Source organism: Podarcis muralis, chromosome 14 (assembly GCF_964188315.1).
Source record: "Podarcis muralis chromosome 14, rPodMur119.hap1.1, whole genome shotgun sequence".
In the NCBI taxonomy this organism is placed as follows: domain Eukaryota; kingdom Metazoa; phylum Chordata; class Lepidosauria; order Squamata; family Lacertidae; genus Podarcis; species Podarcis muralis.
Window position 1 is genome coordinate 45,665,615 of NC_135668.1, and position 27,940 is coordinate 45,693,554.

General features: G+C 41.4%; 1 protein-coding gene and 1 pseudogene across 4 annotated transcripts in view; both read right to left on the bottom strand.

Moving 5' to 3' along the window:
- Positions 1–27,940, bottom strand: part of USP22 (ubiquitin specific peptidase 22) — a 105,652-nt gene that overhangs the window by 67,958 nt on the left and 9,754 nt on the right. For 3 of the 4 annotated variants that reach the window (XM_028706950.2, XM_028706951.2, XM_028706949.2), the window contains exon 2: positions 7,035–7,167. In XM_028706950.2, the coding sequence (XP_028562783.1) occupies positions 7,035–7,167 (133 nt within the window). Of the gene's footprint in view, positions 1–5,129; positions 5,203–7,034; positions 7,168–27,940 lie in introns of those variants that run through there. The other variant, XM_028706952.2, reaches the window with a different exon arrangement.
- On the bottom strand, positions 5,694–6,689 carry LOC144325488 (uncharacterized; annotated as a pseudogene).

Sequence of the window (27,940 nt, forward strand, 5' to 3'; positions counted from 1 at the left end):
TTTTGTATCCATTGGTTTACACCCAGTTTTGTATCTTCAGTTCCCATTTCCTGTTATGTCTGCCATGCTTTCCCCATGTTATCTATTAATGACTGTTCCATTTGTGGTCCTTCCATTCTTTTTCTGAAATTTCCCCCCCAGAGATTTAATAGCTTTATCCTCTGGGATTACTCTAAATTGTAGATGGAACTCTTTCTCTCTCTCAATTCCATCAATGTCAGATTATCCAGATCTTTCTCCATCCATAACTTCATAGTTATGCATAGTGGGTTATTCAGTTTCATCAGTTGTCCCTTCTAGTTTTTGCCATAGTTTCAGCTCTCAGTCCTGCCAGTTCCTTGTCATCTAAAGCCTCTATGTCATATCTGATTCCATTTTCCATTTCATTCATCTCTGGTTTAATTTCATTCCTCACTTCATTGACTGTTCTTTTAGTCTTGTCAATTTTTTATCTATTCCCCCCCCCCCCCGCAAGCCTATATTGTTTCATTGAGAGACATTGTTTGCTCTGTCATCATCTGCTTAAAAACATCCACAGTAAGCAAGGACCCTGAAGATCTCCTATTTTCTACCTCTTTTTCCCCCTTCTGCCTTTTTTTCTTATTTTTTTCTTATTCTGAATGGGGAGGCTATTTTCCTGCTTCACTGAAGTTATTAGGGCTTCTGTCCCTTAATGGCTTCCATCACTTCAGCAGCACCACAAGGTTAATTCCATTTCCATGGATATAGTGTCAGCTGGCAAACTAACTTTCAATTTCTTAAACACACTTTCTTCAAATAAAAAATGAAAATGAAAAATAATCCACTTAAAGCTTCACAGAGATTCCCCTTGTCCATTTAAAACTTTCTCATTTCACACCATAAATCCAGCTTTTTGTCACTTTTACTCAATGCCATAAGCAGTAGCTTTCTTTCCTTCTCCTTCTTTTATTATGGAAAGCAGTTAACTCGCCAGGTGGCGATTCTCACTAACAGACGCAGAAACTCTTTTAGGTTGTAAGTTATTCTGTTCCAAAGATGATTAAGAAAGTGATGCATTTGCAGTCGCGGTGCCCATATTAGGGCTGCAGGGTGGTTTGGGTAAGATGGTGGCTTCCAGGCACTGAACCCACAGGACAGGAAAACAACCCTCCAACAGTCTCTCTAAAGTGCGAAGAGCAAACATCCCTTCATTTCAACTTCTTTGTGGAAGTGAAAGCTGACAGCAAAACTTGTATCTGGCTATCATCAAACACCATGCTGCCATCTCCATTGGTGAGGAACCAACAAAAAACCTTCCGTCTGCCATGGTCTCTCCACCAGAAAAATGTACCTAACCATTTATAATCACCCCAGCAGTCGCTCTACCAAGAATGAATCAGAAGCAACAATTCATCAGTCTGAACAGAAAGATTTAAAGCCATCCTGTGAAAGATGGCAAGTGAGTAAATCCTACCAGGCATGCAGAGGCAAAGAGGTACATAAGAAACGTATCTGTGACTGGTCTTCTGGGATCAAACAGGTAGCTACCAAGGGACCTGTAGAAAGGCATTCCTTTGTAATCAAGAGTCCACAGGTTAACAAATGAATGCCTAAAGTCCTTCAAATTCCTTGAAGTCAGTGCACTTCTTTGGGAGGAGGGTCACCTACATCAGAACCAACTCTTTTCAAGTGAGCAATGCAAACCTGATTAAAAGGTATTTGAAAAAGAAGAGGTCTGCAGTGTCAATCTCCACAGAAAGAAACTGGAGGTGTTTAAAGATCACAATACTGCCTTGTCCATAATACTGATTGCTGCAGACTTTCGGTTCCTCTGGAAAATGTAACATAGTACCCTCCCCCCCCCCCCAAAAAAAAAGTTGAACTAATTTACGATTTCTGCTTCTCTCAGCCATCTATGGTTCCAGATGCACCCAGAAACTCATTATTTGCTTATTTACAAATGTGTATGTTAACTACACTGGAATATCCACTTTCACCCTCCCATACAATAGAATTGATCTAACTATGGCTCAGAAATTAAGCACAGATGCACAAATCACTGTATTTACAAAAACAACATGCATCTTGGCGGCAGCTCTTATATAGGTCTTGCGGCACTTTGCAGTCTATGTAGAGAAAAAGGAAGAGAAAGGAAACATGAACCTTCTGCAGAATTTCATCTCAGTTGGTTATTTTAATGACTAATTCACCTTGACTACATTCAAAGTAAAATACCCTGTTATTAGTTTTTGTTGTCTCTTATCCCATTTAGCCATTATGGGCAGTTCATAGGACAATTACTATGGAGCTGAAACTAACAGGAGCCAGTTCTATTGTTTCTAACTCTTGAGTCAAAAGCTACCGTATTCTATTCTGTTTCTCAACCTAGCCCAGCAGTTCTCCAGGGTCTTGGAGAGAAGCCTCTCACAGCACTTGCTATTCTGGAGATAGCAGGGACTGAATTAGAGACCTTCTGCATGCAAAGCATGAGGATTCCATACTCCCATTTTGATCCTAATTTATGATATTTTCTGAATAGCAAATCCGGTACACAGTAAACCTGGCTCCAGGAGCACTACAGTTGTCCACCATCACTGAAGAAGTAGCAGGTGGCTGGAGTGGAGACCATCTTTTCAGTCCTATCAAACATGCACATATCTGAAGAAGTGTGCATGCACACGAAAGCTCATACCAAGAACTAACTTAGTTGGTCTTTAAGGTGCTACTGGAAGGAATTTTTTTTGATCAAACATGCATTCCTTCTCAGAAAACAAAGATTTTGCCTCTATCTGCAATGCCTTTGAAAATCCAAGGAATTAATATTGCAGTGTGGTCCAGCAGGCCAAGGGCTACAAAATGAGACTCACAAAGAAGAGGACTGCCACAGGCTGGGGTCTCACTGTAGAATACAGAAGCCTATAATTACCTTGTCAGCAACTTGCATTCTTTTTTCCATCAAGAGTCGTATTTTGAACTGATCAAGGGCTTGGGGGTGGACTAGCTCCACCCACCAACTCACCTCCTACAAAGCATATGCACCAGCAAACAGCACCAAGTTCTTTCTGCCCAGGAGGAACAGTAACAGATGCTTTGGCACAGTTCTTCCTATATACACCTCCGTTCTGACTTATACACACAGGACAAATTTAGGTTGCTTTTAAAGGCCATAGAAATCAAGGTGTTAGAGAGTTCTAACTATATCTCCGTTTTGGAGAAAAGTAGTGAGATGCATAATACTGAATGGGAAGGGAAACTTGTCCTCAAGCTCAGGGGTTACACGCTGTGGGTGGATTTCATCCCTAGTACATGCAAATACATCATTTTGCAGCATATATGTAGCTGCTTCTGCTAAAGCTTCACAATTTGTTATCTGGAGCTTCAGGTTCTGCTCGTCTCCATGGAGACTGATGTAAGCTCAGCAAAGTCACTAAGTGCTTCAAAAATAATTTCAGTTCATTTTGAGATGTGTATGCATGTAACATGTTTTTTTGGGGGTGATCAAATGGCATTCCAACGGTGTTGTTTCAGGCACTGCTGTTAAGAATATTTTCATCTGACATTTCAGGGCTAGCACACATTAAAAGTGTTTCCCCAATCGTAACCTTGGCCAGAAGGAATTTTTAGAATAAGTTTTAAGACTTATATGCACTCTAAATTTAAGCATAAAAAATTTAAACCATATTACTACCATATACAGTATATCCCAGGCAATTAATTGTAGCAATTAATTAGACCACACACTTTATCTCTCATTCTCTCCCATTTTTCTTAAGCTAACGGCCAGTTCCCATTGGATAGCTTCCTTTACCTCCAATAATCCTCACCCCCAAAAAAGTTACAGGTATGTCACTCTTATTCCACTTGGTTGCAGATCTAAGCATCCCCACACTTTGCTGCTGTATGTTGGCACCACCAATTTGTCAAGCAACTAAATAATAATCATTACATTTGTAAAAAGTATTTCTTAAAAAAAAAAAACCTGTAGGTGGCAAGGACCATCTTAAGAGGCACTCACCCCTCACTCTCACGCAAGAAGGAATGCCTTTGCCAAGATGTATGTCTGCTGTGATATACAATATCTTTTTAAAAAGTATGCTTCCTTTCTTCAAAACTTCTGTTAATGATATGTAAATTTATGCTAATTTAAAATGAACTTAAACTTATTCAAGTAAGATTTCTCTGATCATGCAACAGCCTCATTTTTCTCATACTGAAACCCACATGTTACCCTCAGAGTATAGGTCAAGGAGTTCAAGGAGCCACTGGCCAATGGGCCTGCAAGATCCCATTTAAGGTAATAACAGCGCTGTAAAAAATAATAATCATGAAGCAACACTGGGAACCCCTTCCCCGAGCATTCCCAGAACAGGTAGGTGCACTCTGGTCTGCCTGCTCCTAATTCCTGCAACTGAAAAAAACCCCTTAGCTGGTGAAAAGAAACACACACATAACTTTTAAGAATTCTGGCCCTCCTATTATGGTTTCATTGTGACAACTCCCATGCTATTTTCCAAGCCACTACAAGTTGACTGCATTTGATATATATGAAGCTCCCGTATACTGGATCCGATCATGCTCTTTCTAGACCAGTATGTAGAACATAAGAAGCTGCCTTATACCAAATCAGACCCTTAAGTCCATCTAGTACTGGCTAGTAGCAGCTCTTCAGGGTTTCTGACAGGGCCTCTCCCAATCCTCCCTGGAGATGCCAGGAACTGAACCAAGGACCTTCTGCATGCAAAGCAAATCCTCTACTGCTGAGCTATGGTCCTTTCCCAATATTTTCCTGTATTCTCTAACTGGCAGTAGCTCTTAGGGGTCTCAAGACAGAGGACTGCAACAAAGCAATTGTTCCCAGCTAATTTGGATACTGTAATTTGTCCTTGAGAATATCTCAGCTGGTGCCTGGATCACTAAGAGTTCCTTCAGTATCAAAAGTTTGAAAACTAATGTACTTTAGAAAGGATACGGCATGCATGCAACCATGCACAAAATGTGGGCAAAATGTCTGACTTTATGCATTGATAATTAAGTGAACAGGTAATTCAAGCTTTGTGGTTTCAGTTAAGCCTTTTCAAGATGTATAGTAAGAGTAAGAAGTACTATATGTAATAATTATTTAAATAATAGGGCATTTGCATAGACATTGATAAGATAATATGACATACTGTTTGCTGACTCCTACCAGGCTGAGCATCTGACAAGTCTGGGAAGGTGAGGCAGTAGATGGAAAGTTTTTAACTAACGAAGTAAATACATGACAATCAAAATTCATTTTTAAAAACACTCAAAAACACCTTCAAGGAGGTTGTCTATCCAAGTCACAAATACAGAGCTCATACATTAATGCAGGCCTAACTGGAAGTCCTGCTAGGTGAACTGAGAACATGTTTACTTCTTTATAAATAAAAGGGATTTAAGCATTTTAAAAATGAAGGTTTTCCAGGATAAACCACCAAAGACCATTTGATTTTAGGCAGGAAATTATAAAATTTAAAAGATATCAAGATCCAATGGAATTAAGTGTCTGACATTTTCTGTTAAAATCAAGAGATCAGCTTTGTAACTGTAACACTCAGGTACACCAACATCTTTCATGATTACAAATGAGCTTTGCATCATAATAAAATGGAAAACATAAATACCACTCTCCTTTCCACTAACTAGAAAGCAGTTAGTTATTTTATCTCTCTCTATATGTGTGTGTGTGTGTGTGTGTGTGTGTGTGTGTTTGACTTATTTATTTTTAGCTACCTAGTCTCAATTAACCAAGGCCATAATTATAGGGTAACTTCAGAATGTAAATTACCAGAAAAAATGAGTGGGTGGTTGCTGTTGTTGTTAAGCAACACCCTCTGGAAATGACCATCCAAGTAGGATTGGAACCACTGCAAAGTGGTGCCACCCACCCGTAGTTCAGACAGTCACTCCAGCAGGATACCGTGGTCGAGGCTATAGAAAGCCGCTGAGAGAATTAACAGGGACACATTTCCCTTGTCTCTCTCTAGGCAGGGGTCATCATACTGAGCAACCAAAGAAGTTTCTGTGCCAAAACTGGGCCTAAACCCCAGTTGAAACGGATCCAGAAAATCTGTTTCTTCCAAAAGTGCAGTGCCTGGATCTGGTCTGCAACCACTCACTCCAGAACTTTGCTCAAGAAAGGGAGATTAGCAACTGGCTGGTAGTTAGTTAGGTTTTCCAAATCCAGGGAAGGTTTCATAACAAGTGGTTTTACCACTGACTCTTTTAAACAGGCAGGGATCACCCCCTCTTGAAAAGAGGCACTGATCACCTCTCTGGTCCAGCCAGCTGTTCCGTCCATGCTGGTTTTTATCAGCCAAGAGTGGCAAGGATCTACAGCACAAGTGGTCACCCTGACCAATCCAAGCACCTTGTCCACATCCTCGAGCCTTATCAACTGAAACTCATCCAACACAACAGGACTAGACTGTGCTCTGGGCACCCCATGAGATTCACCTGCTGTAACAGCACAGTCAAGTTCTTGGTGGGATGCAAGCGATTTTATCCTCAAAATGCTTTGCAAACAAGTCACAGCGAGATACCGTTGGTTCTACCACCTCCTTTGGGCCAGCCTGTAAAAGGCTCCATACAACCCAGAAAAGCTCTGCCGGACGACATAATGAGGATGCAATGGAGGGAGCAAAGTATGCCTTCTTTGCGGCCTTCACTGCCACTAGGTAGGCTCGATAATGAGCACTTACCAGAGTTCAGTTGCATTCATTCGGATCTTTCTTCCACTTGCATTCAATCTGTCTCCCAGCCCTAAGCTCTGGAGTATACCAGGGGGCCAAACGGGCTCCATGAAATGGGAGCGGGTATTCAGGGGCGATTGTGTCAATAGCCCAAGCCATTCGGGTGTTCCAGAGGTTGGCTAGGGCTTCGACAGAGGTGCCAGTCATATCAGCCAGAAAAACCTCTATATGAAATATCCTCTATAACCGGAAGAGTCAAGTTGTCTGGGTTCTGATCTAAATGTAGTATTTTCCACATTGTAAAAATCATGCATTAGTAAACAAGCAATGCTATTGCAGGAGTCTAAAGAGATTGCTTACCTAAGTTGTGTCGCTTTGCCTTTGCGTGCTCGTGGATGTGTTTCTTTGTAAAACAGCCAAAGAAAACACAGTACAGGCAAGAATGAAGTCTGTTCAGATGGGCACCACACATATGACAGATGCACGACTTTGCCTGAAATACAAAGATGATATTCATTACAAATAGCAAATACTTTATTGTGTAAGTTCATCCACTCTCTGATTAGGTTTGTAAGTACTAACATATGTGTGACATTTATTTCTACTTTCCAGTATTAAAGTGAGCCAGACTGATAGCTACAACTGAATTCTCCATCCAAAAGGGATATGCAGACAGCTATTATGCATGTTTTTCCACTAATGAAACACTTTTATAAACCCATATCTCTGTTGGTCCATCCCCATTTATTATGGCACAGATACAATCCAAAACAATACCTATCAGAACAGCTAGAGATTATTAGAAAGTGGTGCAACATCCTGTTAACCTTCTGCTAGCCAATCAGATGTCTTTAGTCAATTAAGATTTGCAAACTGCTAAAATGGATAGCTAAGCAGATAAAACTCATCAGATGAATAACTTGCTTATTTGTTTATTTATGCAGCTAAAGTTGCTGGAGAAATACTCTCTGGTGCACTGAACTCTTATTATAAAGATGTGAGAAAAGACAGGAAAGACTTTTTTTGATAATATAAGGAGAGAGTCCCCGCCACTGTGCTGTAACACAACAAATTTTAGACTAGCAAAATGTCTCTTATATGTATGATGGGGACGAAGGATGTATTCACGTGCACAACAAACATCTATTACACACACAGTTTGCCAGCGAAGGCCTGGCCACCTGCTGTCAGGGATGTTGATTTGTTTTAACCCCCACTGCAACTCCATCCCCAAGTATCCTTTTTATTTTAGTCCATTCATGGATGATGACCATTCATTCCTACTGAGAAAAGAAAGGGGTACATACAGAAAAATCACTGCAGTGGAGGTTAGACATGCTTTCTGTTTCTTTTGATCCCAGCACTCAATTCAGGATTAGTCTCCTCAGCTGTGTCACAGTCTGTTTACTTTGCCCCAGAGAAATGTGAGAGTTCCAATCTGCATCTCTTTCCCCCGAGTTTTACTTTCCGGATACGTTAAAATATTGGGAACTGGGTTTTGTTTTGTTTGTACTTATTATTCTATGTCTACCAAAAACCCTTTTGTCCCCATTCCATTTGCCAAGATTTGTACAGAAGTCAGAAGGTACCAATTTAAAATTGCATGCTGGTCTAGACACACAGACTTTAGGAAATGGTTAGGTATTAAATTCAGGTGGGAGGTTAACCATTTAAGCACTCCATTAAAAAACCAAAACCATTTAACCATTGCAGCCAACCAAGTTCTGTTCAATGCAGACTCATTTAAACTAATGGACCTAAGTTAGTAATGTCTGTTAATTCCAATGAGTCTACCCAGAGAAGAACTTAGCTGGATAAAACACTTTAAGTCCAACTTTGACTTAAGCATCGCATCCAAGCTGAGAGGTGAAAACAGATCCACTTACAACAGCTCCCAGGGTGGGAGGCTGGGAGAAGAAAGGGAAGTGACTGGGTGAGCTGGGAGAGTTCACCCCTTTCTGTGTGAGACAAGGGTTAAGATCTACCTTTGAGAGAGCACTTTGCCTTTTCTTCCCTCCCCTTTCTTTTTCATTTAGATTAATTTGTTTTTTATTGTATTATGAAAAAGCGTCAATATTTTTTAAATGGAAAACCGATCCTCTTACAAACCCAAAACCACCCATCTATTTTATGGATTATTTTTAAACATAGATACAATTCCAACACTTATTTACATAAAAGTTGCAAATTTCATAATGCATCAATACAGAGCTGTAATTCTTGGGTACAAATGGCTAAAATATGAGCAATCTCTCTGATGAAAGGCACTATGTCAACAACTCTTGACAATTTTGTTTCTAATTTGATTGTACCGAACACAATGAGGTAACAGAAAAGAACCTACTTTGTTACAGGCACTCAAGAATGACTAGCAGAAAGTGACATCATTTTGTTCCTGGGAGTCTTCAAAAGTAAAAAAAAAAACATGTGAGAAGTAAGGACAGGAAAAGGAACTCCCAAGGAGGGTGGGCTAAGTAGGTATAGGCAGGAAGAAGTTGGGCTTATTCTAAAGAAATGTTACTAACCTGACATTTCTCAATGAACAATAGACCATTTCCATATTGAGAATGCCCAAGAATTAGAATGCCCACTCACATTAGAATGTTTGGGAACATTCTATGACATCACAGCAGACTAGTCAATGGCAAGTAAGAAGCCAACGTATTAGTAGAGAGGCAATAGCCATTCTGACCTCACATATATAAAAAAGCAAATTCTCAAACTTGCAGGCAAGTACTAAACAAATGTTTTTGTTCAAATTTCTATACTGCCCTTCATCCGAGGATCACAGGGTGGTTTGCAAAATAAAAACACAAAAATACATACCATTGTAACAAACAAAAACAATACTCTCCCCCCCCCCCCATTTTAAAAGGCCATAGCTAGTTTAATTAGGCAAATGTTAGTTATGAGCCAATATGCACCAATGTGTCAGAAAGCAGCTTGAACGCTGGGTTAGACAAACTGTCAGCTGCCTTGGATAACTATTTAACTGCCAAAATTATTCCAGGGAAAAGAGAGGGAAGGAATAACACCCAGCGAAGCAAGAACTCCTGTTCAAATGAATGCTAGCCCCGCCGCCTAAATGCCAATACATGTGTTGACTTTGTCCCTGACTGGTGTGAGGCCAGCATCCTTTCAAGAAGACCTAACACAGATGCAGAGATTGCATCCCCATGAAGGTAGTTCTTCAGTCAACCACTGACTGCAGCTAAGAGGCAAGTAGGCAGCATGTTCTCAGAAGCCCTTTCATGTGTGTTTTGTTACCAAACACCCGAAAGAGCGCTAACAAATCTGTTCCTATTCTAATCAAAGAAAAAGCTCTTCTGATACCAAATACTGCAAGACTTACAATGATTTATAACTAGACAGACACTGAAGTCAACTGTATTCTGTAATCTTAAACACGTTTAAGCTAGGAGTCCTACTGATAATGGTTTCTGGGTAAACAGGCTTAACAACAAGGTGCAGTTCTAATGATGCAATTCTTTTTCAAATCACGATTTTCAAAAGCTCAAGGAAGTTTGGGAAAAGATAGAACATGGCAACATCAAGGTGGCTTATGAATCATTAGCTGGGAGTGTTAAAAATATAGACGGCTGCTATTTATGACATTCAGCATTGCAACTCACAAAACTAAAGTTTAAAGAAATTATGCAAGCCTGTAACACAGCACTTGGGACTGAGATCTTATTTTTTCCAGCTGTTGACAAATAGCAATGTTGTTTACTGGTTTAACCATCTAGAGTAGAGATGGGGGACCTTTTCCAAAGAGAGGGCCACACTCCCTTCATGGGCAACTTTCCAAGGGCCACATGCCAGGGATGGGCAGGCTCAGATGCAAAAGTGGGTGGGTGAGATACATAAGTGGGCAACAAATGTGATTCTTACCTTTGTACAACAGAGATCATTTCAGACTTGTGGAAGTGAGAGGTTTCTATACACACCAACCCACATCTCTTCACCCTCCATCCAGGCAAGGAAGCAGCAGCATCTCAGCCTGGCAAAACAGTGGAGGAAGGTGCAGAGCAGAAGGAGGTAGCGTAGCCTTGGAAGAGGGTGTAGCCTGGGGAAGTGTTTCAGGAGCTGAACAGAAGTTAGGAGGGATGTATCTGGCCACTGGGCCTGAAGTTCCCCCACCATGATCTAAGAGGGTAGCATATGCTCAAAAACATTGTCCGGGAAATTTAAATACAGTGGTACAGTACCTCTGGATGCAAACAGGATCTGTTCTGGAGCCCCATTCACATCCTGAAGCGAATGCAATCCATGTCTGCACGTGCCGCGATTCGCCGCTTCTGCTCATGATGTCATTTTGAGCGGAGCGTAACTTGAAAATGCTCAACCTGAAGCATATTTAACCCGAGAGGTATGACTGTATGCCAACTAGATGCCCTGGTACAATATTGCAGCCAGTGCTTATCAGACCTCACTTTAAGTGTCATGTGAATTTCCATGGTTAACCAAAGCTCCTTCAAGGAGTGGGAAATTGGAGAGAAGAAAGTTGTTGTTTCAATTTATATACAGTGGTACCCCGCAAGACGAACGCCTCGCAAGACGGAAAACCCACTAGACGAAAGGGTTTTCCGTTTTGGAGACGCTTCGCAAAACGAATTTCCCTATGGGCTTCCTTCGCAAGACGAAAGCCCATAGGGAAATCTCCGGGACAGCGCGTCTTGCCCACTGTCCTCGGACCTCCTCCCGCCGCCAGGCTTCGGAAGGCTGCTCCGAAGCCTGGCGGTGGGCGGAGAGGTTTTTTAAACACCCCGGGACAGCGGAGGACTTCTCCGCTGTCCGGGGCGATTTTAAAATGCTGGCGGGCGGCAGCGCTGCCGCCCAGCAGCATTTTAAAAAACCCCAGGACAGCGGGGGACTTCTCCTTTGTCCCGAGGTTTTTTAAAATGCTGGCGGGCGGCAGCGAAGGCATTTTAAAATCGCCCCGGACAGCGGAGAAGTCCCCCGCTGTCCCAAGGTTTTTTTAAATGCTGGTCCCCTTTCTCCCCGGACCTCTTTTGAAGCAAGGGGCGGCAACGGGGAGAAGCGATCTTCTCCCCGCTGCCCCTTGCTTCAAAAGAGGGGACAGAGGGGAAGGCGCGCGCCTTCCCCTCTCTCCCCGGACCCCTTTTGAAGCAAGGGGCAGCAACGGTGAGAAGCGATCTTCTCCCCGTTGCCGCCCCTTGCTTCAAAAGGGGGGACAGAGGGAAAGGCGCGCGCCTTCCCCTCTGTCCCCGGAGATTGTGGGGCAGGCAACGGGGAGAAGCAATCTTCTCCCCGCTGCCCCTTGCTTCAAAAGAGGGGACAGAGGGAAAGGCGCGCGCCTTCCCCTCTCTCCCCGGACCCCTTTTGAAGCAAGGGGCGGCAACGGGGAGAAGCGATCTTCTCCCTGTTGCCGCCCCTTGCTTCAAAAGAGGGGACAGAGGGGAAGGCGCGCGCCTTCCTCTCTCTCCCCGGACCCTTTTTGAACCAAGGGGCGGCAACGGGGAGAAGCGATCTTCTCCCCGTTGCCGCCCCTTGCTTCAAAAGAGGGGACAGAGGGGAAGGCGCGCGCCTTCCTCTCTCTCCCCGGACCCCTTTTGAACCAAGGGGCGGCAACGGGGAGAAGCGATCTTCTCCCCACTGCCCCTTGCTTTAAAACAGGTCCAGGGACAGAGGGGAAGGCGCGCGGCGCTTCCCCACTGTCCCCGACGGTCTCCTTAGGAACGCATTGATTGATTTTCAATGCATTCCTATGGGAAACCGTGCTTCGCAAGACGAAAAACTCGCAAGAAGAAAAAACTTGCGGAACGAATTAATTTCGTCTTGCGAGGCACCACTGTACCTCCCTATATCCGAGGGGGGGGGGTCTCAGGGTGGTTCACAGAATAAAATCAAGATATAAAACCACAAAATACCTAATAAAAATAAAAACAGTAACCCAATATTCCCCCCCCCAAAAAAAAACATTTTAAAGAGGCATGGGTTGTAAATCAGATCAACCAAAGGTCTGGTTAAAAAGGAACGTTTTTGCCTGGCACCTAAAGGTGTATAATGAAGGTGCCAGGCGAACTTCCCTGGGGAAAGCATTCCACAGACAGGGACTCACTGTAGAGAATGTTCATTCTTGTGTTGCCACCATCCAAACCTCTTGAGGAGGGGGCACATGGAGGAGGGCCTCAGAAGATGATCTCAGGCAAAGGAATAAACTTTCACCAAATAACCGAGTTCTTCTGGCCCATATTATGAAGTGGCACAACTGAACTGTGATCTAACCCACAACAAAATGACATGCAAAGCAATCCTATGCATATCTTTTTGGAAATAAGCCCACTGACTGAATGGGACTTACTCATAAGTATACTTAGGATAGCAGCCTGAAAATTTGAATGATTATGATTTATTTCATTTATGAATACTTCCTATGAAGCATCTCAAAGCAAATTCACAATTAAAAATAATTCAAAATAAATTTTAAAAATTCCACCAGTACTTAACATACCTTACTAAACTTAAAGCTACTTTCCAAATACAATGTATTAATTGAAAGGAGGATCGGAATGTAAATGGCTAGAGCAGGGGTCTGCAACCTTTAAGACAAAAAGAGCCACTTGGACCCGTTTCCGAAGGGAAAAAAAAACTGGGAGCCGCAAAACTTGTCATTATAAAAATAACTTTTTTGTCACTTTTTTATTATTTCTTTGTTTGACCCCTCAGAATTACTCCTCCTCATAGAAATAAACGTTAAATTAACAAGTTACCTTTTTTTGTTTGTGTGTTCTTCACTCCCCTTCAAAACAGTGACCAGCGTACATGCCCCTTACAATGTAGCGGGTGGGCAGGCGGGAAGGTGACGTCGGGACGGTGTGTGACTAACGCACGCACCGCCCCCATGCAACGTCACAGCCAGTACAGTGGGGAGTGTCGGGGTGCACAATGCGCCTCCTCCCCTCGCTAGTATCCGCCCCGGAGCCGCGGCAAAGGTGTAAAAGAGCCACATGCGGCTCCGGAGCCGCGGGTTGCAGACCCCTGGGCTAGAGGATAAAACACCTAATAAGAAAGTCATGAGGGCTTCTGATAGCCCTGTCATTATGCTTATTTTTTTCTGCTGGGATTTAGGTTGTACAGTATGTGATGCTACTCCACAAGTAGGACTCTTACATAAATATAAACACAAGAATATCAGGGAAATAATGGGGAGAAATAACAGAAAGACAATACCGGGCAATACACTTTGCCATACTCAGGTCTACCCAGATTCTGCAATTCTGTGAATGTATAGGAAAATTTACAGAATCTGAATGAAGAATTCACCAGCCTTCCTGAGTAAAGGTAAAGGTAAAGGTACCCCTGCCCGTACGGGCCAGTCTTGCCAGACTCTAGGGTTGTGCGCTCATCTCACTCTATAGGCCGGGAGCCAGCGCTGTCCGCAGACACTTCCGGGTCACGTGGCCAGCGTGACAAGCTGCATCTGGCGAGCCAGCGCAGCACACGGAACGCCGTTTACCTTCCCGCTGGTAAGCGGTCCCTATTTATCTACTTGCACCCGGGGGTGCTTTCGAACTGCTAGGTTGGCAGGCGCTGGGACCGAGCAGCGGGAGCGCACCCCGCCGCGGGGATTCGAACCGCCGACCTTTCGATCGGCAAGCCCTAGGCGCTGAGGCTTTTACCCACAGCGCCACCCGCGTCCCATCAGCCTTCCTGAGAATACCACCTAATGGGAGGGCAAGGAACCAAGTTTATTTTTCATAACTTTATATCATGAAAAGATCTCAATTTTCCAGCAATATGACTTCACTTTGATTGCTAATTTATACTAGAATTTGGTGTAGAAATTTTTATTGATTTTTTAGAGTACAGAATACAGGAAGTACCACTAATGTGAATTAAAGGATTAGAAAATGCTGGGCTCTTAAATAATAAAAAATATTCACATAAAACCAAAGGGTATTATCCTACAGTGAACAGCTGGATATAAGATTCCAGTGTATCCTACTAGAAGAACTCAACACTTTCCTTGACAGGAACGTAGCTGAGAAAGTCTTTGCTGCATGGAGAAGATGGTGAAAGTAGACTGATGGACCTATGAGCTTATCTGAAGGTTTTCTATGTTAGCGATGATTAGAAGCTCTCTTTCCCATTTCATGTTGAATTTTAGATCTACAGCAATAAGCTATACTAAAAAAAAAAAAGGACCAAAATACAGAAGACATATGAAGAAAATACATTTCATGTCTAGGTTCTCAGCACTAAATGTAACCAAACTTCTAGCACAAAGGCACAGAATGGGGTAAAATAAGGAGAAATGGAAACTTATGTTTACCAAAGCTTTATTGGACTGTACATTTAATTTTTAATTCTGTTTTGTACACTGCTTAGTTTTGTTTGATATAATATACTTTTGTTTTAGTTTAGTTTTTAGGAAATTACTGCCCATTATTGTTGTATGCTTACGGTTTTTAAATGATATTTCATTATATTAAGCATTATAATTTTTCATAAATAAAGTTTCTTATATTGGTTTTCATCCACACAAATATAGCAAATTTACTTTAGAAGAGTAAATTTCAAAGGCTCAAATTTCCACAAAAAAAGTTCTCTAGTGTAGTGGTTCAATAAACCAATTCCGAATATAAACCAGTCTGATTATGGGGGGGAAAGATTTTTTTGTAATGTTTTGTAATAAGTTTAATAATAATGTTCAACCTTATGCTATTTTTAACCAGCTGTAAAATTATGAGTGTTTCTTAAGACTTTTTGGTTTCATTTTATTTACTAATAAAAACAATGAGAAAAATAATAAACCAACTCCTCTACGATGAAGAACCCTTGGCAATGTGTGAGCATATGTCTAAATAATGGCTGAACAGCTGCATCTCTGTACGAGGAACCTTCTTTCTTTATAAGCTAGGAGAAGATGAGAAATTGCAACTCTCTCTCTTTTCAGGAATACATATATACAATCATACACACACACACACACACACACACACACACAGCCCTACTTATATTTCAGAATGCTGATTTCCCCGTTTTCTGCAATGCACCACTGCAGTAGCCAATTTCACATGAGAACAAGATGATTGCCAATACCGCAGTAGTGTGTTCTAAGATAGAGTATAAAAATCTATTACTTTACCTCGTTCATTCCCCTGTTGTCAGCAAATCGTGAAAATGTTTTTAAACATTCTATTAGGTAATGCATTGATCTAATCTTCAGGGACACGTGACTTGAGAAGTAATGCAGCAGGCAAGCTAAGCAGCCCTGCCTACCTGACATTGTGCAGGGTGTCTTATTCAATGCTGCCCATGAAGCTAAGATGTTATTTGCAAGGTAGGAACACACAGTGAATGAAAATTTTATTCTTACCAGGGATTTGCGGGGGGGGGGGGGGGAGGAGAGAGAGAAAGGAATGTATGTTTGGGGTAACCTGCCCTGATACTCTGATGAAAAACACTAGTTTCATTAACTAGAAACCCCAAAATTTGGGATCCCCTCCAAACTGGTGCCAAAGTTTTGCAATTGTTTTGCAGTGTGAACCCCACAATTTCCAGTGTCCCGCAAACTTAGGAATTGATAACTATGGCCCCTGGTTTGGGTATCACCCAAAAACCTGACATTGTCCAATTCACTCCAAACCAGTCCCAAAGCTTTGGATTGTTTTCCAGTGAAAGCACCATGTGTTGCAGTGCCCCCCAGGAATTTGAATTTCCTACGGCTGCATTCACTCAGGGGGTTTCTCCCGTTAGTTTCAATGATTATAAAGCTAGCATTTCGGTTGCATTTTCTAATGTTCCTTTCTTGCCTTTTCAAGTTGAATCCAACATCTTATCACACATGATAACACATTTCAAGACATTATTTTAAGAGGAGATGATGGGAGGGTGCATGGGTGCCTAAAAAAACCAATAGTCTTGCAGGCAATTGGGCAACATTGGATTTGAAAAGACCAGAAAGGCCACAAAGAGAGTGGGTTACAGTTTTCGGGGTGCTGAAAAATGATTGCAAAACTTTGGTACCTGTTTGGAGTGAATCAGACAGTGTGGGAATCTGAGTGTTGTTAACTACAGTGGCATTAACTAGAACCCCCAGTTTGATGCATTACTGGGCTTTTTGTGGGGTGCTGCAAAATGGGGGGTTCAAAATGCAAAATGATTGAAAAACTTTGGCACCAGTTTGGAGTGAACCAGGTTTTTCAGTGATACCTATGACCAGGTATCCCCAGCCTGCGGCCCTTCCAGATGTTTTGGCCTACAACGTCCGTGATCCCTAGCTAACAGAACCAGTGGTCAGGGATGATGGGAACTGTAGTCCAAAACATATGGAGGGCCGAAGGTTCGGGTTGCCTGCCTATGACTCTCTGAGTATCAGTTGGGGCGGCGCTGAAAAACGATTGCAAAATTTTGCCAATGATTTGGAGGGGGTCCCAAATTACGGGCTTTGCAGTTAATGGAGCTGAAAATACTCTTAAGCACAATCTTTTCAGAAAAAGAAACTTAATGGAAATGTAGATCAAAGCTTTAGCAACTCAATGGTTCTTATGTAGGCAACTGTAGACCTCAGTTCCCTTCTGTTTTGTTTTAAGCACTGTAAGCTGTCCACAGAAAATGTGAACTTATTTAGTCCACATCAAAGTCACTTCATTCCTGCTAGCAGCGAAGATAGCTGCAATATAGATCCTCTACAACATGATTTATTTATGCAACATGAGGGAAAGTCAGAAAAAAGGGGGGGTAATGTTAACTCCCTCAGAGTCAGATTCTTAAAAAAAATGTCCTGTGCAATTTAGGTTAAACTCAAGTATAAGACCACATCAGAGTCAATGCAATTCTGCAAGCAGGAAAGACCACTGCAATACAGATCCTCCACATGATTTATTTATGCAGCATATAGTTTAGACTGGTCTAGGAGTTAATTGTTTCCCAATTTTCCAGTCCTTAAAGTTGTCAAATTATGCACAATTCTTACCAGTGGTCCGGTTCTCACGTCATGCTAAATCAAAACATTTTGTGTACTCCTGGAGAGACTCTAGCCACTTTGCTCCTCCTCAGTTATTCTGCTGCTGTGCTGCACTGAGCTAAGCCCTAATTTAGCTTAGCACAGGGGTTTGGAATTTCTAGCCAATCTTGGCTCACCAAGGGACTAATTGGACCTACAATACCATTTCCCCCAAATCACACCCACCCGTCAATCAGTTGATATCAGTTGATGAGCAGGGTCCAATTCTGCTACATGCTGCTTTGCCAGCATGTTCCCTGTGGGGAATGCCCTGGCAAAGTAGACTCCTCCAAAAAACAGGATTGAATCCTCCATTCATCAGCTGATCAGTACATTAGAGAATGAGTGTTTCCAGGATGGACCTACAGTCATATAAGATACATGCCACTCATTGGTACCCTGGACAATGCAATACTTAATCCTTTAAAAATCTTTTCTAAGGAACGCCTGCAAGATGTGAAATCTATAAATGTATGAAGCGAAGGAGTTTTGGAGACTAAAAACACTATCAGCAGCTTCATTTAATGCATTTATTGTTAGAAGGTCTGCACTAAGCGGGGTTCTCATGGAGTTTCCATGAGAAAAATTAAAACACTGGCAAAAACTAGCCAAAACAACAAAAGGTTAAATATTTTATGTTTAGCATCACTTCATACCCTGCTGGTATTATCTCCACATTTTCCTATCTACTAGACAGTAATTACATAATGCCACCCCCAGAAATTAGTAAATTATAGTGTTTTCATTTATGGACACTTTGCATTAAATGCCAAAGCATTGCTTAGTTAACTGAAAACAAATATACAAACTCCCAAACTGCCTGCTGGGATTAATGGCTAAGAAAAATTCCCAGCAAATGTGTTTCTACAGCAATTAAGTTTTGACTTTCTAAAAAATACTATGCATATGTACAAAAACACTTGCCCACATTCCTAATATACTGAACTATTTCAAAGATAGTACATTTAAAAAGCAACCACTACCATCACATGAACATTTAACACAATGCACAGACCTTCTAAAATCTGTTCAGCATCCAAGACCACAAAAGCCAGCATCTAATTTCAAACATCATGCAGCCTACTTACAAAACACTGCTTTTCATTGGTGAACAGTAGGATTAATGCTACTCACACTAGAGAAATGCAGTTCAACATTACATTGCACTGATGGAAGCAAAAGCCAAGTCATCTTCAGAAATGAACATACAGCTTATTAGATGCAAAAGGGTAGGAGAGGAGAAGAGCAAGCAAGATAATGCAGAGGCCACACTTAACGTTTTCCACTATTTGAACAGTAGTTTAAGGACTCTTTTGAAGCAGTTTCAGGGAGCACGGCTGTCAATTCTCTGTGTCAAAACAAGCTGAATTTCAGTCAAAGTGACTGATGAAAGCAAGAACACTTTTTTTTACATCAGAAAGTCGTGTGTCTGTGTGTCTCATTATGGAGTGCATCATGTTTTGACCCTATGCAAATGAGATAGTAAGATTCTTCAGGTTTCTTTTTCAGAATATATTTAAATCCAGCAGGACCTAGTGAATGGTCCAAGGTCATCTGATTTTGCGAAAGTGCTGAAGCTAAGCAGATGTTGACCTGATAAGTCTTCTTGGAGGCAGACCCTCAACCTTCTGCATCGGAAACATGTAGCAAGCAATCAGGCTGTAGTGATATCACCCAATATTTCCCCTGAAGGAATTGTGAATTTTGAGAAGGTGATCAAAGAAAGAGATGCCATGTCCAGAAACTTTAATTCATGCACTATTTTCTCCTAGAAGTGAAAGGGTCTGACTGCCTCAGCTGGAAATTCTCAATTGAAGCTAACTTATGAAGAGGCTTGGGCATCTCACTTTTGCGGTTTCTAATATTTTGCATATATGCTTGGGCCCACTGATTCAGATAGTATTATATCTCACCTCTTCTCTAAGGAGCTCAGGGCAGATTACCTAGGGGTTCTTTCATTTTATTCTCAAAGCCACCCTATGTAGCAGTTAAAACTCAGACATGACAACTGCCTTGAGCTTATCCAGTAAGCTTTGTGGGTTAGTAGATTCTGTATTCCAACTACTGTACACACAGTACACTTTCCCCCTAGGAATCAGCATCTGAAGGCCAGATTTGGCTACATTAATGCAATCACCCTAATCTGCCTGAGGCATGTGGAGGGGACGAAGACGAGGACCATGGAAAGGCAACTTTCCCCTCAAAGTGAGCTAAGTATATTCTTACAATCAGGAATAGGATAATCACTGTTCATAAGTGTGCCGTGTCAGTATAGGCTTCCAATATTATTTCACTTGCTTCTTGGATGCAAGTTATCATCAGAATAAATTGTTAACAGATCCCTAAAATAATATTCACTCACCTAGGAGTTAAAAGGGGAAGCTGATTAAAAGCTACATCCTGAAGTTCCAAAACCTAAACTCTCACCTTCATCATGGCTACCTGACATAAGAAAGGCACCACTTACTAAATAAGCAGAATCTTTTCAAGGTGTTTGCTTTTAAAAAACAACTTTATCTTGGCAGCTGAAATAAAAACCTTAATGTTGACTCCTAACTGGAATCCAAGCCAATCGACTTTTGCAACTACTGTATCTCAACAGAAATCCTTGACAACCACATGCTTTTTATGGGCAATTCTGCAGTTAATGTTGGTTTGTTTATTTTACTATATTCCTTACTGGATTGTTATTTTAACTTCATAATAAAGTCTTTTTTTAAACAAAAAACAAAAACAGTTGGTCAATAAATAAATCCTGGGATACATAAGAGTACCAATAGTAGTATACTATAATAAATTATTCTATACAATAGAATAAACTTTTCAAATAGGTTTAATTCTCCTCCACCCCTTTTCAAAACAGCATTCTGCAGAAAATAGCTGCCTGCAGTCCTTCTGTAAAGGCACCTGCTATTCAGTCCACAAAGAATGTGAGAAATCTGCATTGCTGTCTGACATTTTTCCTTGAAAAATGCTTTTTAGGAATGCACTGGGAAGGGTGGCATGCTTCTAGAAAATGAAGCTACTAGTCTTTAAAGGGAGGCAGGGGGATGGGACCCAACTAAGCAGCTGTCAGAGCCAGTTCTTGTTCAACTAGGGTAGAACAAGGCCAAGTCATTGGGGGAATAAGATGAAGGCAGTCCATAGCCAGCAAGGAAGAATGACAGCAGAGTCTGAGCAATGACTTTATGCATGTAGTAGAGCAGCATGCCCTCATGCACCATCCCATCCTGCATACAAATTAACATGTGGCTCATTTTAACAATCCATCCTCAAAAAAGGAAGGTGGGAAAGAACTGCATGTGCCCCAATATGTGTATGTGATTGTGGTGATGCAGGTCTCCCCTTCTACTATTCATATATTCAAGACAGAGGAGCACTAACTCATTTAACATATGTGCCATATTTATTCTGGAAACACTATTGTTACTTTGCCTCAATAGCTTGTTACCACAGATAAACCATTTTGCTGTGGCTGTAAGTCAACATTTAAGGAGCTCAGAAAGAGGCAGGAATACATTGTTACAATGGGCTATATTCACTATGAATCTAGTACAAGTATCCCTCATATATTCTGTAGAATTAAATCTATTGTATTTGAGCAGGGGAATGTGATTTCTAATCTGGTCATGTCTGGGGTGCAGGAGAATATATTTGGATGCAGAAGCTGCAATCCAACAGTTCCAAGGCAAAAGAGGAGATTTCTATGATAGAAGAAAAGAGGTATGATAGAATAGTTGTTTAAATGGTCAGACCACCTTTTGAGAAAGGGTATACAAAATACATTAATAATAATAATATTAATTTATTATTTATACCCCACCCATCTGTACCTTAAATGACAAGGTTTCAACCAAAGTATAATCTTATTTTTGTGACTGTATTTTTTTGTAACTGTAGTTTTTAAATCGTTTTCATGATGTATTTAAATTCTTGTAACCTGCCCTGGGACCTTAAGGAGAAGGGTAGTTAATAAAAGCACCAGCATGCTTAAGGTATCTAAACTGAAGCATTCTGGAGTCTAGAACTAGTATTTAGACCATCTAAGGAGGCCAATTCTAAAACAGTCAGGAAAGAAACCATCCCCTCAAAGAGTACCAACAGAGGGATTGATTGCCTTTAAGTGAAAAGAGATTCCCTTTGCTTTTGGGAGAATAGCTGAAACAGTTAATCTTTGCCAAGTCTTAAGCAGGTCCTATTCATGCCACCAGTTGTGGTTTTTTTTAATCCATGCTTACACATACACATACAGATTCACCTTTCTTTGTTAGGCAATAATGTTTATAACATCATGTTGTAGAAAGGACTACTAGACAGAAGAGTTCAATTTGGCACGCTTGTATAGCTGTGGAAGCACAAAGCGACAAGACCAGCAGCATGAACAGTTACAGAAGGACTCTGCCATGTGGCACAGAACCAACTCTGCTGGCTGGTCTACACCTCACTGCCCTGAACAAGGCAGGGGATTAAAGTGTTGGTTACTGCCAGAGCACGGCTGTGCACCAGGCTTTCCTTGCCTGGCAGACAGTCTACTTGGAGTCATTGCCAGATTACAGAATGTCCAGCAGCCTTCAGGCTGTTCCTTTCTACAAGAGCAAAACTGCTATGGCAAAGCAAATATCAGAAGTGGGTGCTTCAAAACTAGGATGTAAATACATGCTAGCATAGTTTAAAAAGAAGACCAAAGAGGTTCCACTAGTAGAGGGGTCTGCAACCTTTAAGACAAAAAGAGCCACTTAGACCTGTTTCCGAGGAAAAAAAACCTGGGAGCAGCAAAACCATTGCGACATTTAAAGCATGCGTGCCACTGCCCTCCGATCTGACAGCGGGTGGGAAGGTGACGTTGGGACGGTGCGTGACTAACGCACGCACCGCCCCCATGCGACGTCACAGCCAGTACAGCGCCTTCCACAGTGGGGAGTGTCGGGGCGCACAATGCGCCTCCTCCCCTCGCTAGTATCCGCCCTGGAGCCGCAGCAAAGGTGTAAAAGAGCCACATGCGGCTCCGGAGCCGCGGGTTGCTGACCCCTGCACTAGTATCATGAATAGTAATTATTTACATCCAGGAGAACTAAGCAAGACAATAAAGTAGTACACTTACTATTTTCCCTATTAAATCTGAAGAGCAACAACAAGGTCCAAATGCATTGTAGAAGCTACAGAACCTAAACCATGCTTAAGAGGGACTATCCTTGTTCAAAAAGAGTTTCTCTGTAGCAATATGAGGGAAAAGTTCTCAAATGCATGATCAATGAACACTGAAGGCTCAACATCAAATCACCAAGTGTAGTTTCTGTAGCCTATATCACTCCTCCAAACGACCCTTAGTCCCTCCTGCCTCCTGCCATTTTCTTCCTTGACATCCATTATCTTAGCCCTTGGCAGGAATTATGAAGTATAACAAATGCAGTAATTTTCCAATTAGCAGATCTACACTAAGGGTTGTAGACAAACTAATTTCTACTCAGAGTAGACCCACCGAAATTAACGTACTTAAGTTGGTCATATCCATTAATTCCAATAGGTCTACTCAAATTCTAAATAATGGTGAATACAGTTGTAAGCATGCAAGCAGCAAATATTTGTAACGAAGGAGCACCGTGGCAGGAATGAACATGCAGACACCTAGGATTTGAAATATTTTTTCAAGCCTGTCTAATATAGTTTCACTTTCGGGGTAAGACTGGAACAGACAAATTGGTATCAAGCGACGGTTTACAGGTTCCCCTAGATATCTGAGAGCAACAGACTTCACTGGGTCCCGCCCCCCGCCCCTTTCCAGTTGCCCTGAAGCATAAAAATAACAAACACAAAAGAGGCATTATTTCTCTCTCTCTCTTTCTCTCCAAACACACACACATACACACACACACACACACACACGTCTATATATATATATGTATATATATTTATATATACATACAGTGGTACCTCGGCTTAAGTACTTAATTCGTTCCAGATGTCCGTTCTTAATCTGAAACTGTTCTTAACCTGAAGCACCACTTTAGCTAATGGGGCCTCCCACTGTTGCCACGCCGCCAGAGCACGATTTCTGTTCTCATCCTGAAGCAAAGTTCTTAACCTGAGGTACTATTATGGGTTAGCGGAGTCTGTAACCTGAAGCGTATGTAACCTGAAGCGCCTGTAACCCAAGGTACCACTGTACTGCATCTGCTTCCCGAGTGCACATTTCTACTAAAAGAATATTCCTATGTTTTGACATTCTCCTCTTCTATACAATACTGTATGCATAAATCTATGTAGCTTTGCATGTTCTTTGTTATAGTCTTAATATTTTGCACACAAAAAAGAGCAAAAAATCTGAGGTAAACGCTACAAAAGGCCCAAGAAGGAATTTATATTGAGTACTGCATGGCAAGCCAACAATTTAGCTTGCTAGTCATTTTCATAATGGTACTACAGTCCACAAACAATGAATCAGGTATTCTAGATGCAAGGTTCTGCTACAGTGACTGGGCTAAACAGTGTAGCTCGCAACAAAGGAAGTAGTACTCTGAAAATGAAAAGAATTCACAATATTCCCGATATACAGGCTAGATACATGCATCTTTTTTGATACCACATCAATAAAGAGATTGGGAAGATTCAGAGGAGCAAAGAGGTTGATTAAAGAGTCTATAGAATGCTGGACAAATGATATAAGTAGATGAAACCAAGTAGGTTTGGCACACAAAAGAAGCAGTTTGAGATGGCAGGGGGAGATGTGAAATCTGATCTTCAATTATTTAAAAGGCTGCCATGAAGATCAATGTTTGCTGGTACTATCAGTGGCCCCAGAGTGTGTACAGAAAAGTAGATTTAATATAAATTATTAGTAACTGCTTTCAGAACTGGGCAATGTAACAGGTTGCCTAGCAATCTCATCCACTGAAGATATTTTAAGTAGCAACTAGGTAAACAATGGGGATGAAACAGAAATGTTGCAATGCCAAGGACTGAATTAGGGAGACCTCGAGTTTCCTCAAACTCGTAAGGATAGTCTTTAATTCTCAACTTTTTATACTAGAAACTACATGGTATCTGGGATGCGGGTGGCACTGTGGCTTAAACCACAGAGCCTAGGACTTGCCGATCAGAAGGTCGGCGGTTCGAATCTCCGCAACGGGGTGAGCTCCCATTGCTCGGTCCCTGCTCCTGCCAACCTAGCAGTTTGAAAGCACGTCAAAGTGCAAGTAGATAAATAGGAACCGCTCCGGCGGGAAGGTAAACGGCGTTTCCGTGTACTGCTCTGGTTCTCCAGATGCGGCTTAGTCATGCTGGCCATATGACCCGGAAGCTGTACGCCGGCTCCCTCGGCTAATAAAGCGAGATGAGCGCTGCAACCCCAGAGTCGGCCATGTCTGGAACTAATAGTCAGGGGTCCCTTTACCTTACATAGTATCTGGCTACTTTATTCCGGCCTGAAAGAGTACCAACTACTCTGGAGACTGATACCTTTGATATGCCACATCTCAAAATCTTCACATATTACTGTAACTTCTGGGAAATGTTTCTGAAAACTGAACTGACATCACTGATGATTCTCAAGATTCCTAGACAGAGGCATGTTAATTTCAAACACCATTAAACCACAGGCAAGGCAACCAGAGAACAGATGAGAGAAACTGAAATAGAATGTTGATTAATGTTGATTAATAAAGTTCACAAGTTCACATTTATCAACAAAATATTCTACGTGAACTCAAAGCAAAGCTTGATTATGGACTAATGTCTGTTCTTTAATGGGAGCGAATATTTAATTATTTGTACAGGACATAGCTAAGGGGAACTGCCCTGCGAGTGGTAGAGTGGCTGGGGAGGCCCAGCCAGATGGGCGGGATATAAATAATAAATTATTATTATAAATTATTATTATTAGTTACACATAACTCGTCACCTTTCAAATTGCCAGAAGCAAATCAATTCATCAGAATTACAGGACATTTACTTGTACATGGAAACAGATAAAAATATGCCTAGACTGAGGCATGAATGTGCTATTTGAATTAATGAATCATACGGCTTTAATTTTTTGTAGGTGTAGATCTGACTGCCCCAGCACCAATGCAGATGTGTTATTCCATATACATCTTCCAATTCTCTCATCTCCTTTTACCACTTTACAATTGCTGCAGATGTATACATTGAAGTGATTGTATCTCAGTAATATCACTGACCAACGGGAGTGAAATACAGATCACTATCCCGACACTTACTAATTGCTATGCTTATCCTATGAATCAGTTGTTTATATTCAGAACCCCCATGTCAAGGAATGCAGCTCCACCTAAGTTTGTGATCACTGCAACTATGCTCTCAGGCATGAAACTTAAAAAAGAAGTGCACTGCCATAAATGTATTTCCTTTTGCTTCTTCATAGTGGAGATGGGGATCAATGCTGAACATGTTCAGCAACTAGCCATTTTCTGATCCATTGTCTTACTTTGTCCAGCTTCTGAGATACTTCACACTAACCAGTAAGCCCCTGCCAAAGGTGGTGATCAGGTGTACACCATCCTGAGCTCCTTGGAGGAAACTGGGATAAAACTCTTAGTTATAAAGTTAAAACTACTTCAGGCATGCCCAATGGTTCATGCGCACATAGCAGGATTTTCTCATTTCTTTGAACCGTGAAACATTATGCTACATGTACAGCCAACTTCTGTGTTAACAGGAACCACTCTTACTTTCCAGATTGCAACCCAGTAACCAAGAGATATATGTTGCCATACAACCTGACTTCTTTTCCCCACCCCTTGATGCATGCCAGTAAAGACAGTGATAGACAACAGCTATAACGGAGCACATGGCTATCAGCCGTGACAAAGCCTCATGCATGCTAAAGAGGGATGCCAACATTAATGTGTGGAACCAAACACACAACCCTTTTGAAAGTTAAATTCTTTTTTTTACCACATATTGCTAAGAATGTGAAAGGCTACCGGTGGGGGTGGGGGTGTCAAATAAAGTCACTTCATATTATATATTTGGCCTATAAGCTACCAGATCTGGTCATTCCTGTGACAACACAAACTGCTTTTGAAGCGGTTTCAGATTTACTATATAGTGGTACCTCAGGTTAAGAACTTAATTTGTTCTGAAGGTCCGTTCTTAACCTGAAACTGTTTTTAACCTGAAGCACTACTTTAGCTAATGGGGCCTCCCGCTGCTGCCGCGCTGCCACCACGTGATTTCCGTTCTCATCCTGAAGCAAAGTTCTTAACCCGAGGTACTATTTCTGGGTTAGCGGAGTTTGTAACCTGAACCGTCTGTAACCCAAGTTACCACTGTAAAGCATAGGAGCTGCTATACAAGTCAAAGAGCCACTTGGCCACATGAAACTAGTTACATGGTTATTTGGGTGCTGACTAGATCTTTCTTATCATTTATTCTTCTCAGTAACCATTGATTTTGCCTCTCTCCTCTCTTGACCCCTTCCACTAGGGTCTCCATCCTTCCAATGGCACCTTAGTAGCGTATGTTGTACAGACACACTTGCACTCTACAACCACCATGACTGCTGGACAATCAGTTTTCTCATTATAGTCATGACGCATTATAGTCATGACGCATGACCCTGGACAAAATCTCATCAATAAATTTTAGTATGAAAATACTTAATGTCTTGCAGTCATATAATTGGTACATTTGCATATACAAGTCATTGAACAAGGAAGCTATCATTTATATACTGACATTTTAAAGCATACTTTTAAATAGGAAATGAAGCAGACAATCAAGGCTCAAAGCAGAAGGGTGTCTTCTAAAGTAATTTGTACTGCCTATGTTAGTGTACAAACATAGCTTATTTTTGTTTCTTGTGACATTCATTCTATTATTTATTTTATTTTAAAGTGAGACACCCTGGAAGGAAACCAGTCTCCAGGAAATGTTCACAGCCATAGCATCACAATGATTCTAGACTTTAATGTGGTTAATTATGGAACACATTTTAGCATTTTAAGTGTTCCTCTCCAGGCCTCTCATAACAATTGACAGCCAATTTCTCATACCTCTGGAGTGTTCTCCTTTGTTGCTTAAAAGAGGAATAAGTGGGAGCTAGCAGGACTGTACCCCACTGTCACAAATGAAAGGATCTAACAGAAACATTAGTGGAACAGAAAATAAGCAGTTCCTGTTTGTTCCTACTCTTTTTCTCTTTCCAAAATGAAATATATATTGTTTAGCCCTACAGCATGTCACACACAAATACTAACAAGACAAAAATTACATTTCAAGCCACATCTACACGGAGCTCAACCTTCCACTTTAGCCATCAAAATTCTAATTTCTC